Below are 15763 nucleotides of genomic sequence, written 5' to 3' on the forward strand. Positions count from 1 at the left end.
TCTCTTTTGCTGTCTCATGTATAGGGTTATCGTTACCATATTTCTTCCATATATATGCATTAGTATACTGTATTGGTATTTTTCTTTCTGGCTTACTTCACCCTGTATAATAGGTTCCAGTTTCATCCACCTCATTAGAACTGATTCAAATGTATTCTTAATTGCTGAGTAATACTCCATTCTGCAGATGGACATCTAGGTTGCTTCCATGGAAACATGCATATCTTCTAATGAATGGATAAATAAAAAATTAAACATTTAAGTCTTTTCTGTCTTTAAGTGTTTTCCCCTTTGTTTTGTAGGTAAACTACTTCTCAGATGTGAAGTCAACTTCTGTACAGATGAAATGGAACCAAGGAACAATGTAACTTACTTTGTCCTCCTAGACTTCACACAGAATCCAAAGGAGCAGAAAGTCCTTCCTGTTATGTTCTTGCTCTTCTATATTTTGACTGTGGTGGGAAATCTGGTTATTATTGTGACTATAGCTGTCAGTAAGATCCTGAACTCACCGATGTACTTTTTTCTTACTAGCTTATCATCTGTGGATATCACTTATTCCTCTTCTATTACCCCCAGGTTGATTTCATACTTGTTCTTTGGGGAAAAAATCATAACCTTTGAATCTTGCATGACCCAGCTGTTTACAGAGCACATTTTTGCTGGATCAGGGGTCTTCCTTCTGCTGGTGATGGCCTATGACTGCTATGTGGCCATCTGTAAGCCCTTGCATTATTTGGTGATCATGAGGCAGAAGGTGTGGGTTGTGCTGCTGGTGGTGTCCTGGGTTGGAGGTTTTCTGCACTCAATTATTCAAGTTAGCACTGTTTATGGGCTCCCATTCTGTGGCCCCAATGTCATTGATCACTTTATATGTGACATGTTCCCTTTACTGAAACTTGTCTCTACTGACACCTATCTCATTGGTCTCTCAGTTGTGGCCAATGGAGGACTGATCTGCACTATTGTGTTTCTGCTCTTGCTTGTCTCCTATGGAGTCATCCTGCACTCTCTGAAGAACCTGAGTCAGGAAGGGAGGCGGAAAGCCCTCCAGACCTGTGGTTCCCACATCACTGTGGTTGTCTGCTTCTTTGTTCCCTCTATATTTGTAAATGCGAGACCTGCTAAGACCTTCCCCATTGACAAATTATTGAGTGTGTTCTATACAGTCATAACCCCCATTCTGAACCCATTAATCTATAGTCTAAGAAATTCTGATTTGACTAATGCTATAACAAAGATCATGGCATCTGGTCCCATTACTTCATGGGAAATAGGTGGGAAACAGTGTCAGACTTTATTTTTTTGGGCTCCAAAATCACTGTGGATGCTGATTGCAGCCATGAAATTAAAAGACGCTTACTCCTTGGAAGGAAAGTTATGAGCAACCTAGATAGCATATTAAAAAGCAGAGGTATTACTTTGCCAACAAAGGTCTGTCTAGTCAAGGCTATGGTTTTTCCCATGGTCATGTATGGATGTGAGAGTTGGACTGTGAAGAAAGCTGATTGCTGAAGAATTTATGCTTTTGAACTTTGGTGCTGGAGAAGACTCTTGAGAGTCCCTTGGACTGTAAGGAGATCCAACCAGTCCCTTCTAAAAGAGATTAATCCTGGGTGTTCATTGGAAGGACTGATGCTAAAGCTGAAGCTCCAATACTTTGGCCATCTCATTCAAAGAGTTGACTCACTGGAAAAGACTCTGATGCTGGGAAGGATTGGGGGCAGGAGGAGAAGGGGACGACAGAGAATGAGATGGCTGGATGGCATCACCGACTTGATGGACATTTGTTTGGGTGAATTCTGGGAGTTGGTGATGGACAGGGAGGCCTGGCGTGCTGTGATTCATGGGGTCGCAAAGAGTCAGACACAACTGAGGGACTGAACTGAACTGAACTGATGAAGAAGCTCTGGAGAAGAAACATCGTATCTCATATTAAATAAGTACATCATCCACCATGAAGCGAGTCTTTCGACATCAGGGTCCATTACCTTACAATGCAGAAGTCATTTTAAAATTTGATGCTGATTTCTCTATTTTTGCAAAAACTTTACTATAATTATAATTAAAGATAATTATACAACTGTGCTATTAAAACAGTTTTCCTCTCTATTAGCGTATAAAGCCTATAAATACCTATTTATCACTGTAGCTAGCAAGATTTAATGCCTATGCAGCAAGATGTTAATAATATATAATTAACTTGTAAGGTTACTATTGTATAGTTACACTGATTTTTGATCATTTATGGTTTTATCTTTTTTACTCTTGTTCAGACACAGAGGAATTTCTCTTTAGATTCTTATCATTTAAGTGAACTTGCTTATTTATATAACTTAAAAATTGTAATTTTATATAGATTGTCTTCTTTGCTATATTTCCATCACATTATGCCCAAAATTTTTAACTGAAATATTTTGCTGCTTACAAGAAAATTTGAAGTAAAATAGGGATTAATTAACAGCATATATGAAAACCAAACAATATAAGATTGAAAGAAAGTGAAATTTACTCAGTCATGACCGATTCTGCAACACCATGGACTGTATAATCCATGGAATTCTCCAGGCCAGAATACTGGAGTGGGTAGCCTTTCCCTTCTCTAGCGGGTTTTCCCTACCCAGGAAATGAACCCAGGTCTCCTGCACTGCAGGCAGATTCTTTACCAGCTGAGACACAAGGGTAGCCCAAGAATACTGGAGTGGGTAGCCTATCCCTTCTCCAGTGGATCTGCCTGACCCAGGAATTGAACCGGGGTCTCCTGCATTGCAGGTGGATTCTTTGCCAACTGAGCTATCAGGGAAGCCCAAACAATATAGGATTAGGTCTCAAATAAATTTTCAAATTTCTTATTTTTCTGTCAGAATTTTCTAGTCTTCATAAATGTAAACTCTAATTTTGTTTCTTAATTTTGATTTAGCAATAATCTTTGCAAATGCAAATGTGTTTAACATATGGATATTTGTTACTTTCTTTATATATAATCCTTGCTTTTACTATGCAATGTCTTGAAAAAATATTTTTGTATAAGAAAGCCTTCCTAAGTGATCAATGTGAAGAAATAAAGGAAAATAATAATATGAGAGTGACTAGAGATCTCCTCAAAAAAATTAGAAACACCAAGGGAATATTTCTTGAAACATGGGCACAATAAAGGACAGAAATGTTATGGACCTAACAGAAGCAGAAGATATTAAGAAAATGTGGCAAGAATGCGCATAAGATCTGTACAAAAAAGATCTTAACAAACCAGATAATCACTGATTTTAAAATTCAGTTCAGTTCAGTTCAGTTCAGTCACTCAGTCGTGTCCCACTCTCCGCGACCCCATGAATCACAGCACGCCAGGCCTCCCTGTCCATCACCAAATCCCGGAGTTCACTCAAACTCATGTCCACAGAGTCGGTGATGCCATCCAGCCATCTCACTCTCCGTCGTCCCCTTCTCTTCCCACCCCCAACCTTTCCCAGCATCAGAGTCTTTTCCAGTGAGTCAACTCGTCGCATGAGGTGGCCAATATATTGCAGCTTCAGCTTTAGCATCAGTCCTTCCAATGAACACCCAGCATTGATCTTCCTTAGAATGGACTGGTTGGATCTCCTGGCGGTACAAGGGACTCTCAAGAGTCTTCTCCAACACCACAGTTCAAAAGCATCAATTCTTCAGTGATCAACTTTCTTCACAGTCCAACTCTCACATCCAAACATGACCACGGGAAAAACCATAGCCTTGACTAGATGGACTTTTGTTGGCAAAGTAATGTCTCTGCTTTTTAATATGTTATCTAGGTTGGTCATAACTTTCCTTCCAAGGAGTAAGCGTCTTTTAATTTCATGGCTGCAATCAGCATCCACAGTGATTTTGGAGCCCCCAAAATAAAGTCTGACACTGTTTCCACTGTTTTTCCATCTATTTCCCATGAAGTGATGGGACCAGATGCCATGATCTTTGTTTTCTGAATGTTGAGCTTCAAGTCAACCTTTTCACTCTCTTCTTTCACTTTCAACAAGAGGCTTTTGAGTTCCTCTTCACTTCCTGCCGTAAGGGTAGTGTCATCTGCATATCTGAGATTATTGATATTTCTCCCAGCAATCTTGATTCCAGCTTGTGCTTCTTCCAGATTTTAAAATTAGGTACTAAATATTTTATTTAAGGCATTTAACTGTGTTTTCTGATGTAACTTTCATATATCTAACCAAAATTTAAGGTGATTAAATTTCATCTTAAATAAAAGGATAGACAATCGTGCTGTGGCAGATGGGGTAGTGCATAACATATCTGTTCACTGGAGTAAAATGACTGGGTTTTTATATTAATCTGGGTGATTAATGATGATTCTTTTTCTCATGAAGTTCTCATTCTCATGAAGTTTTTTTCCCATGTTGGACATTTCTGACATGAATTATGTGACTTGTCCTATTAAAATCTTTGCATATAGATGATCTTTAAAAACTTTGGGGAAAATCCCAGTGAATTAATTAAATAGGAGTCAGTCTTGGACATATGCCAGTTCCAAGACTCAATGATAATTGCAGCTGGAAGGGATGAAATATCCCATGATCTTCACCCCTAAGGGTAAGTAGATGCTATCCACTTAGTAACTGGCATCAATTTTTTCCTGAGGCCTTTTCTTAAAGTATGACTTAAAAAAAATCACAGGAACATCTTTCAAAATCTTAGGTCAACTGATCTGGCCATGCTAGCATGACAGAATTAGAAGGATGAAACAGCCAAATGCTACTTTTCTTTTTCAAGTTGGTGGAAAGAAGTACTTGTGAAAAATTTTCCTGGGAAATGGCTACTTGATACCTTCTATGTATACATAGGATTTCTTGGTCATTTTGATAAGTTTCTAATCTGATACACTTTTGTTTTTCTGTATGCACCCTGGAAGTCCTTTCAAATAATCTACACTGCACATAAAAATGACTTGAATAATCATGAGACTCCATGAAGAAAATGGACAGACAGCCGAATGAAATCAAATTTATGCTCAAATAATAAGGCAACTTTTGCCCTCTGTTGTCCAACTCGATGAAAAATAATTCTTAGTGTTTACTAGTAACTTAAAGGCATCGTTCAGATTCTGAAGAAGCCTCTAAAGGTAAGACTAATGGTAAATCATGGGAACCAGATTCACAAGTGTGGGATGTTCTTTATTGTAAAAGAAATTATATTACTTTGAAATCAATCAAACAGATTCAGTTCTAGATGTAACCCTTAAAAAATATGTGATTTGTGGAAAATGAATGAGATATTCTGAGAATTAGTTTCTTCCATTATAAAATGGAAATTCCAGTTCTTATTACTCTAAACATTAAATGTGATACATTAAACTATGAGTCCGTGAATGGAATATACGGTTAAGACTTTTCAGGAGCAGGATGATGTCATCAGAATAAAATTTAAAAGGACAATTTGGGCTGCTTCAGGAGAATCAGTTTTTGAAGGCCAGAATAAACATGGAGAGATTTGGCAGGAGGCTACTGCAGTAGACCAGGAAGAAATTAACAAGTAGGGTATGATCAAACTTGTGATATATTTTGAAAATAGAATAAATAGGAATTATTAAATTTTTATGAGAGTATCAATGAGTGAAGAGCATTGAATTTTTGGCTGAACAATAACTTGGAAAATAATAGGATTTAATAAATAGGGAGCGCCTGTTTAAATTTTGATTAAGGAATGCTTATATTTATAGTAGAAGTTTTAAAAGTTAGCTTTATAAGTACTACATTGCCATTAAACTATGCCAAAATTAGAGATGTTGCATAGCAGTTCAGTCGCTCAGTCATGTCCCACACTGTGATCCCATGGACTGCAACATGCCAGGCCTCCCTGTCCATCACCAAATCCCGGAGTTTATTCAAACTGATGTCCATTCAGTTGGTGATACCAACCAACCATCTCATCCTCTGTCATCCCCTTCTCCTCCCACATTCAGTCTTTCCCAGCATCAGGGTCTTTTCCAATGAGTCAGTTCTTCACATCAGGGTGCCAAAGTATTGGAGTTTCAGCTTCAGCATCAGTCTTTCCAGTGAATATTCAGGACTGATTTCCTTTAGGATGGACTGGTTGGATCTCCATGCTGTCCAAGGAACTCTCAAGAGTCTTCTCCAACACCACAGTTCAAAAGCATCAATTCTTCAGTGCTCACCTTTATTTATAGTCCAACTCTCACATCCATACATGACTAGAGGAAAAACCATACCTTTGACTAGACGAATCAGTTTGTTGGCAAATTTATGTCTCTACTTTTTAATATGCTATCTAGGTTGGTCACAACTTTTCTTCCAAAGAACAAATGTCTTTTAATTTCATGGCAGCAGTCACCATCTACAGTGATTTTGGAGCCCCCCAAATAAAGTTTGTCATTGTTTCCACTGTTTACCCATCTATTTGCCATGAAGTTATGGGACCAGATGCCATGATCTAAGTTTTCTGAATGTTGAGTTTTAAGCCAACTTTTTCAGTCTACTCTTTCATTTTCATCAGGAAGCTCTATAATTCTTCTTCACTTTCTGCTTTAAGGGTGGTGTCATCTGCATATCTGAGGTCATTGACATTTCTCCCAGCAATCTTGATTCCAGCTTGTGCTTCATCCAGTCTGGTGTTTCTCATGATGTACTCTGCATATAAGTTAAATAACCAAGGTGACAATATGCAGCCTTATTGCATACACATGTTTGGAAATTAGGGGAGAAACAGGGGTTGACTCAAAATTAGTCTGTTGCAGGATTTACTGGTCAGGAAAAGGGATATATCCACCTAAAGACCTAAGAAGTGTCAGTGGGGTTTGAGACAATTCAGTACAAGGACCTTCTGTTCACAGTTTGATCTACCTACACTGTAAATTACCTTAAGTGGGTCTCATTTATTATGCTTTCTGACTCTTTAAATGTTTCACTTTTTCATAGAATTCTCTCCCATCTATTTTATGTTTTCAATTTTTTTAAAAACTCAACCAAAGCATTGCTTCCTCCAGGAAGCCTTCTTTGATTATAGTTTGATATACTCCTAAAGTGAAGGAAAGTGAAAGTGAAGTTTCAGTCGTGTCCGACTCTTTGTGACCCCCTGGACTGTAGCCTACAAGGCTCCTCCGTCCATGGGGTTTTCCAGGCAAGAGTAGTGGAGTGTGTTACTATTTCCTTCTCCAGCGGATCTTCCCGACCCAGGGGTCAAACCCAGGTCTCCCTCATTGTAGGCAGACACTTTTACCATCTGAGGCACCTATGGTACTAAACACTGTGTGATGTTCATTAAAAAAAAAAAGTTGCTCAGTCATGTCTGAGTCTCTGTGACTGCTTGGACTATAATTTGCCAGGCTCCTCTCTCCATGGAATTTTCCAGGCAAGATAATGGAGTGCGTTGCCATTTCCTCCTCCAGTGGATGTTAACAATCCTGGGATCAAACCTAGGTCTCCTGCACTGCGAGCAGATTCTTTACCATCTGAGCACCAGGGAAGTCAAATATTAATGGCATATATAACTTGGGTATGGGATTGCCTGATCCCTTGTTATGCACCATATCACTGAGGGAAAGAAACGATGCCTTACTCCACTTGTAATCAAAATGTCCATGACATATTAGACACAAATAGAGGTTTTATATGCATTCTTCAAGTGAATGTGTAAATAAACAATTGTACATTTAAGTGTTTTCCCCTTTAAGTGTCCCGCCCCCTCCAGCTTAAGTGTGTTTTTTTTTTTTTCATTGTCTTTTAGACCAACTGCTTCTAATACCTGAACTCAGCTTCTGTCCAGACTGGATGGAACCAAGGAGCAACGTAACTTACTTTGTCCTCCTGGGCCTCACACAGAATCCAAAGGAGCAGAGTGTACTTTCTGCTATGTTCCTGTTCTTCTACATTTTGACCCTGATGGGCAACCTGGTCATTATTGTGACTGTAGCTGTCAGTAAGACCCTGGACTCACCGATGTACTTTTTTCTTGCTAGCTTATCATTTATGGATGTCACTTACTCTTCTTGTATTACCCCTAGAATGATTTCAGACTTGTTCTTAGGGGAAAAAATCATATCATTTGAATCTTGCATGACCCAGTTGTTTACAGAGCACTTTTTTGGTGGATCAGAGATCATCCTTCTGCTGGTGATGGCCTATGACCGCTATGTGGCCATCTGTAAGCCCCTGCATTATTTGGTGATCATGAGGCAGAGGGTGTGTGTTGTGTTGCTGGTGCTGTCCTGGGTTGGAGGTTTTCTGCACTCAATTATTCAACTTAGCACTGTTTATCGGCTCCCATTCTGTGGCCCCAATGTCATTGATCACTTTATATGTGACATGTTCCCTTTACTGAAACTCGTCTGTACTGACACCTATGTCATTGGCATCTTAGTGTTGGCCAATGGAGGACTGATCTGCACTATTGTGTTTCTGCTCTTACTCGTCTCCTATGGAGTCATCCTCAACTCTCTGAAGAACCTGAGTCAGGAAGGGAGGCGGAAAGCCCTCCAGACCTGTGGTTCCCACATCACTGTGGTTGTCTGCTTCTTTGTTCCCTCTATATTTGTAAATGTGAGACCTGCTAAGACCTTCCCCATTGACAAATCTTTGAGCGTGTTTTATACAGTTATAAGTCCCATGCTGAACCCATTAATCTACAGTCTAAGAAACTCTGAGTTAACTAATGCTATGAAGAAGCTCTGGAGAAGGAACATCATATCTCATTTTAACTAAGTGCATTAGTTACTATGAAAGGATTTGACATCAGGGGACATTTCCTTTGAATGTGGAAGTCATTCTGTGCTTAGTCACTCAGTCATGTCCAGCTGTTTGCAACTGCGTGGACTGTAGCCTGCCAGGCTCCTCTGTCCATGGGGATTCTCCAGACAAGGATACTGGTGCATGTGATCTCAACCCAGCGATTGAACCCAGGTCTTCCCCATTGCAGGCAGATTCTTTACAATATTAGCCACCAGGGAAGCCATTTTACAATTTGATTCTGATTTCTTTATCTTGAACAAGTTTATGATAATCATAATTAAAGATTGCAATTTTACATCTGTGCTATTAATAACAGTTTTCCTCCTTACTAGAATGTAAGGTCTATAATTACTTGTTTATAACTGTACCCAGAATGGTATAAAGCCTATATATTAAAAAAATAATGTATAATGAATTCATGAGAAAATTATTGCACTGATTTTTAACTAATTTATGTATGTTCAGTCGCCTCAGTCATGTCTGAATCTGTGTGACCCTAGGGACTGTAGCTCACCAGGCTCCTCTGTCCATGGGATTCTCCAGGCAAGAATACTGGAGTGGGTTGCCATGCCCTCCTCCATGCGATCTTCCTGACCCAGGGATTGAACTGGCATCTCTTATATCTCCTGCATTGGCTGCTGAGTTCTTTACCACTAGAGCCACCTGGGAAACCCAACCAATTTATGGATTTATATTTTTTACTCTTTTTCATGAAAAAAAGAGCAAAAAAGATATTGCAGTTCATGGAGTAGCAAAGAGGTGGATTTAGCGATTGAACAATAATAACAACTCTTTTTCAGGACAGGATGATTTTTATTTAGATTCTTATCATTTAGATGAACTATTTTATTTATAAAATTTAAAATAGTTATTTATATATATATTGCCTTTTTTAAACTACACTTCTGTGGCATTACGCACAAAATCTTTAACTTAATACTTTCCTATTTACAAGAAGATTTGGAGTAAAACAGATATCAATAAAGAGCATAAATGGAACCAAACAATACGGTATGCAGTGTCACATGAATTTCCTATTTTTTCCTCAGCATCTTCCAGCTCTAACTGTTGGACCTGAATTTGTTTCTTTTCATCTGGTAATAATCTTTACAAATGCAAGTGTAATTAACATACATATATTTGCTTCTTTCTATTTATGCAACACTTGCTTTTACTATTCAACATCTTGAAGATGTTTCCATACAAGTCCGTGTATTTTGTACATGCATGATTAGTCACTTGCAGTTTACGACTCTTTGAGATCCCATGGACTATAGCCTGCCAGTCCCCTCTGTCCGTGGAATTTCCCAGGCAAGAATACTGGAGTGGGTTGCCATTTCATACTCCAGGAGATCTTCCTGACCCAGGATCGAGCTCGTGTCTTCTGCGTCTCCTGTACTGGCAGGCAGATTCTTTACCACTGGGCCAACTGGGAAGCCCAGTTATATATATATATATATAATTTTTCTTATGGTGCACAGTTCTTATAAATTTATAGTAAAATTAATATGTACATTTCTATTAATGTGGTTGCTAAGCTTTTCTATGGCAATTAATATTCTAATTAATATATGTTTTATGTATATGCAAATATAATTTTATAGGGATAGCATTGTTCCTATGATATTTGAATGAATGGTCAGATAATACATGCATTTAAATGTTGATATTGATAGCTATTGCCAAATTACCATACTTGAGGTTCAGTTGTTACAGTCCTGTCCACTCTATGAGAATTCTTTTGTCCACATCTCAGTCACTAGTACCTAATAAACATTTATGATATCTGATTAAAGTCACTCTTATTCTTTAACCACAACCCTTTTGATATAATTGAATTCGATCATCTTTCCACATATTTATTTGATTTGTATTTATTTTCTGTGAGTTTATACGTATATAAATATAAATGTATATATATATTCATTCAAATTTTACCTATTTAATTCAATAGTCAATCTTTTCCATACTGATTTTTATGAGATATTTATATACTAAGAAAAGATTACTTTTACCACTGCATGAGTAGTTTATATTTTCTGGTTGTGTGAAAGTGTCTCAGCTGTGTCCTACTTGTTGTGACCCCAAGGACTACAACCTGCCATGCTCCTCTGTCCATGGAATTCTCCAGGCCAGAATATTGAGGTGGGTATCCGTACCCTTCTCCAGGGGATCTTCCCACCCCAGGGACTGAACCAAGGTCTCCTGCATTGCAGGTGCATTCTTTACCATCTGAGCCACCAGCTGCTAAACAAATAGAATAAGAACACTGTGGACTATGGTACCACTCACTGTAGTGAAAAGCAAAAACCTAAACAACCAAAAATATTTGACAAGTAAGTGAATACAATCTGTTCATAAGATGGGTTGTCATGCAGCTATCAAAAATCGTGTTTTCAAAGAAAATTTGAAGACATGAGAAAAAGTGCATGATATAATGTTAGTTCAAAAGGGATGAATAAAAATACACACAATATATGCCATCAAATTAAGTTTAAAAATTAGATTTCTTGTTGTTGTTTAGTTGATAAGTTGTGTCCGACTCTTTTGCTACCCTATGGACTGTAGCCCACCAGGCTTCTCCGTCCATGGGATTTTCCAGGCAAGAATACTGGAGTGGGTTGCCATTTCCTTCTCCATTTCCTGGTTACAAGTTTTTAACTTTTTAAACTATGTAGAATGATTTTTGCATGTAAATTTTTTTTTTACATTTTATATTCAATTTTTTTCATTTGTGTATCTTGCTTAGAAAGATACATTTTCCCATTCCACTTGTGTTAAATTGTCTTCAATTCTTTTCCAGTGTTTATCTTTTAAAGCATTTTTATATCTTATATTAAAACTTTTGATTAATCTTGAATTTATTTTGCTATAGGAATTAAATAGGAATTGAAATTTTAGTGGTTTCTCTATATTTTATGTTTTTTTTTGGTTATACAAATTTATGTATTTATTTTTTATTGGAAGCTAATTATTTTGCAATATTATATTGGTTGGTTTTGCCATACACTGACATGAATCGCCCCGGGTGTACATGAGTTCCCCTTCCTGAACCTCCCTCCCACCTCCCTCCTCCCCTTATCCTCCCTCTGGGTCATCCTCGTGCACCAGCCCCGAGCATCCTATAACATGCATCAAACCTGGACTGGTAATTCATTTCACATATGATAATATACATGTTTCAATGTCATTCTCCCAAATCATCCCACCCTTGCCCTCTCCACAGAGTCCCAAAGACTGTTCTATACACCTGTGTCTCTTTTGCTGTCTCGTATACAGGGTTATCATTTCCATCTTTCTAAATTCCATATATATGCATTAGTAGTATACTGTATTGGTGTTTTTCTTTCTGGCTTACTTCACTCTGTATAATAGGCTCCAGTTTCATCCACCTCATTAGAACTGATTCAAATGCATTCATTTTAATGGCTGAGTAATATGCGACGAGTTGACTCACTGGAAAAGAGTCTGATGCTAGGAGGGATTGGGGGTGGGAGGAGACAGGGACGACAGAGAATGAGATGGCTGGATGGCATCACCGACTCGATGGACATGAGTTTGAGTGAACTCTGGGAGTTGGTGGTGGACAGGGAGGCCTGGCGTGCTGTGATTCATGGGGTCGCAAAGAGTCGGACACGACTGAGAGACTGAACTGAACTGAACTGAATACTCCATTGTGTATATGTACCAAAGCTTTCTTATCCATTTGTCTGCTGACGAACATCTAGGTTGCTTCCATGTCCTGGCTATTATAAACAGTACTGCGATGAACATTGGAGTACATGTTTCTCTTTCAATTCTGGTTTCCTTGGTGTGTACGCCCAGGAGTGTGGTTGCTGGATCATATGGCAGTTCTATTTCCAGTTTTTTGAGGAATCTCCACACTGTTCTCCATAGTGGCTGTACTAGTTTGCTTTCCCACCAACAGTGTAAGAGGGTTCCCTTTTCTGCACACCCTCTCCAGCATTTATTGCATGTAGACTTTTGCATAGCAGCCATTCTGACTGGTGTGAAATGGTATCTCATTGTGGTTTTGATTTACATTTCTCTGATTATGAGGGATGTTGAACATTTTTTCATGTGTTTGTTAGCCATCTGTATGTTTTCTTTGGAGAAATGTCTGTTTAGTTCTTTGGCCCATTTTTTTGATTGGGTCGTTTATTTTTCTGGAATTGAGCTGCAGGAGCTGCTTGTATATTTTGGAGATTAATTCTTTGTCAGTTGTTTCATTTGCTATTATTTTCTCCCATTCTGAAGGCTGCCTTTTCACCTTGCTTATAGTTTCCTTTGCTGTGCAGAAGATCCCACACAAAAAGAAAACTACAGGCCAATATCATTGATGAACATAGATGCAAAATTCCTTAACAAAATTCTAGCAATCAGAATCCAACAACACATTAAGAAGATCATACATCATGACCAAGTGGGCTTTATCCCAGGAATGCAAGGATTCCTCAATATCCACAAATCAATCAACGTAATACACCACATTAAGAAACTGAAAAATAAAAATCATATGATTATCTCAATAGATGCAGAGAAAGCCTTCAACAAAATTCAACATCCATTTATGATAAAAACCCTCCAGAAAGTGGGAATAGAAGGGACATATCTCAACATAATAAAAGCTATATATGACAAACCCACAGCAAACATTATCCTCAATGGTGAAAAACTGAAAGTATTTCCCCGAAAGTCAGGAACAAGACAAGGGTGCCCACTCTCACCACTACTATTCACCATAGTTCTGGAAGTTTTGGCCACAGCAATCAGAGCAGAAAAAGACATAAAAGGAATGCAAATTGGAAAAGAAGAAGTAAAACTTTTACTGTTCGCTGATGACATGATCCTCTACACAGAAAATCCTAAAGACTACCAGAAAACTACTAGAGCTAATCAATGAATACAGTCAAGTTACAGGATATAAAATCAACACACAGAAATCCCTTGCATTCCTATACAATAATAATGAGAAAATAGAAAAAGAAATTAAGGAAACTATTCCATTCACTGTTGCAACGAAAAGAATTTAATACTTAGGAATATATCTACCTAAGGAAACAAAAAACTTGTACATAGAAAACTATAAAACACTAGTGAAAGTAATCAAAGAGGACACTAATAGATGGAGAAATATACCATGTTCGTGGATTGGAAGAATAAATATTGTAAAAATGAATATACTAACCAAAGTAATTTATACATTCAATGCAATCCCTATCAAGCTACCAACGATATTTTTCACAGAACTAGAACAAATAATCTCACAATTTGTATGGAAATACAAAAAACCTCGAATAGCCAAAACAATCTTGAAGAAGAAAAATGGAACTGGGGGAATTAACCTGCCAGACTTCAGGCTCTACTACAAAGCCACAGTCATCAAGACAGTATGGTACTGGCATAAAGACAGAAATATAGATCAATGGAACAAAATAGAAAGCCCAGAGATAAACCCACGCACCTATGGACACCTTATCTTTGACAAAGGAGGCAAGAATATAAAATGGAGAAAAGACAGTCTCTTGAACAAGTGGTGCTGGGAAAACTGGTCAGCCACTTGTAAAAGAATGAAACTAGAACACTTCCTAACACCATACACCAAAATAAACTCAAAATGGATTAGAGAGCTAAATGTAAGACCAGAAACTATAAAACTCCTAGAGGAGAACGTAGGCAAAACACTCTCCGACATAAATCACAGCAGGATCCTCCAAGACCCACCTCCCAGAATATTGGAAATAAAAGCAAAAATAAACAGATGGGACCTAATTAAAATCAAAAGCTTCTTTCTTCCTTTTCAAAACTGTTTTGGCAATTTTAAAGTCCTTGATATTCCATATGAATTTTATCATGAATATTTTTACTTCTGCAAAAAACATTTTTGTAGTTTGGATAGGGTGTGTACTGAATCTGTAGATCACTTGAAGCAATATCAATATCTTAACACCATTAAATATTCTAGTTCATAAATGTTTTCTCATATATGTGTGTGTTCTATAATATCTCTGAGTAAAGTTTTGTGATGTTCAGTTTAAAATGCTTTTGTCTCACTCGTTAAGTTTTCTCTTAACTATTTTCTTCTTTTTGGTGCTCTTGTAAGTGGAACTATTTTCTTAATTTCTGCTTGGTTTGTTCATGACCATATAAAAATTCAACAACATTTCACAAAAAACTCTCAGAAAGCTTAAAATAGAAGGAATGTACCTGGACTTAATAAAGTGCACATGTGACTGATCCTCTGCTCACATCATCCTCAACACTAAAGCTTTGAAACTTCCACATTAAAACCTGAAAGAAGACAAGTGGGCACACTTTCACAGTCCTTTTCTTTTTAAAAAATTATGTTTTATTGAAGGATAATTGCTTTACAGAGCTTTGCTGTTTTCTGTCAAACCTCAGCATGAATCAGCCACAGGTGCACATACATCCCCTCGCTCTTGAACCTCCCTCCCATCTCCCGCCCCACCCCACCCCTCTAGGTTGATACAGAGCCCCTGTTTGAGTTTCCTGAGCCAGACAGCAAATTCCCATTGGCTATCTATTTTACAGATGGTGATGGAAGTTTCCATGTTGCTCAGCTTTTATCTAAGTGCAGTTCCTGTTCTCTGAAGTGAGATAATTTTATTTATTAATTTTTGCTTAGTTTTACTTTCTGTAGCTGTACTTCTAATGGTAGTCACATCCTATCTTTTTAATGTGAGTTTAAACATCACGTTTTAAGAAAGAACTTCTCTGATTACATTATCCACAGTAGAACTTCCTCTTATTTCTGTCACAGGGCTTGTTTCTTATATTACAAGCCATGAGTACAACTACAACTACGGAATGTCTCCTTCTTTATTGTCTGACTATTCTGAGAAAATAATAAAGGAGCACAAGAAAAAACTTTTACATGATTTTGCCCCGGTTTTGTTAATTGTTCATAGCAAAGTTGTTGGCATAACAGAGGTGCTCTACTTGCTAAAAAAATAGCTAATTGTTTAAACTGTTAGCTATTATATCTATAATTTTAATATACTGAATTGTGTCTCTTG

The 15763-nt window shown here is 37.7% G+C and overlaps 2 protein-coding genes across 3 annotated transcripts; both read left to right on the forward strand.

Annotated features, from left to right (window-relative positions):
• The first annotated feature begins 334 nt into the window (after window positions 1-334).
• On the forward strand, window positions 335-1943 carry LOC148775677 (olfactory receptor 4A47-like). Of its 2 annotated transcripts, none has more exons than XM_088843520.1 (2): window positions 335-1234; window positions 1902-1943. In XM_088843520.1, the coding sequence occupies exons 1-2, from the start codon at window positions 347-349 to the stop codon at window positions 1941-1943; spliced, it is 930 nt and encodes a 309-aa protein (XP_088699646.1). In that variant the 5' UTR covers window positions 335-346. The 2 variants fall into 2 exon arrangements, with proteins under 2 accessions (XP_088699646.1, XP_088699645.1); XM_088843519.1 differs by having other exon boundaries at window positions 347-1230; window positions 1898-1943.
• A 5826-nt stretch (window positions 1944-7769) lies between these two features.
• LOC129554141 (olfactory receptor 4A47-like) lies at window positions 7770-8699 on the forward strand. Its single transcript, XM_055422767.2, has one exon. The coding sequence runs from the start codon at window positions 7770-7772 to the stop codon at window positions 8697-8699; it is 930 nt and encodes a 309-aa protein (XP_055278742.2).
• Window positions 8700-15763: the final 7064 nt, after the last annotated feature.

The sequence above is a fragment of the Moschus berezovskii genome, chromosome 14 (genome assembly GCF_049115385.1).
Source record: "Moschus berezovskii isolate FMDL1 chromosome 14, NW_MosBer_1.0, whole genome shotgun sequence".
NCBI classification, from domain to species: domain Eukaryota; kingdom Metazoa; phylum Chordata; class Mammalia; order Artiodactyla; family Moschidae; genus Moschus; species Moschus berezovskii.

Excerpts from the sequence above, each read along its gene's own strand:
- LOC148775677 (XM_088843520.1), top strand. The coding sequence starts at position 347 with ATGGAACCAAGGAACAATGTAACTTACTTTGTCCTCCTAGACTTCACA. Across the intron at positions 1,235-1,901 it reads CTGATTTGACTAATGCTATA|AAGAAGCTCTGGAGAAGAAA; the intron begins ACAAAGATCATG and ends ACTGAACTGATG.
- LOC129554141 (XM_055422767.2), top strand. The coding sequence starts at position 7,770 with ATGGAACCAAGGAGCAACGTAACTTACTTTGTCCTCCTGGGCCTCACA.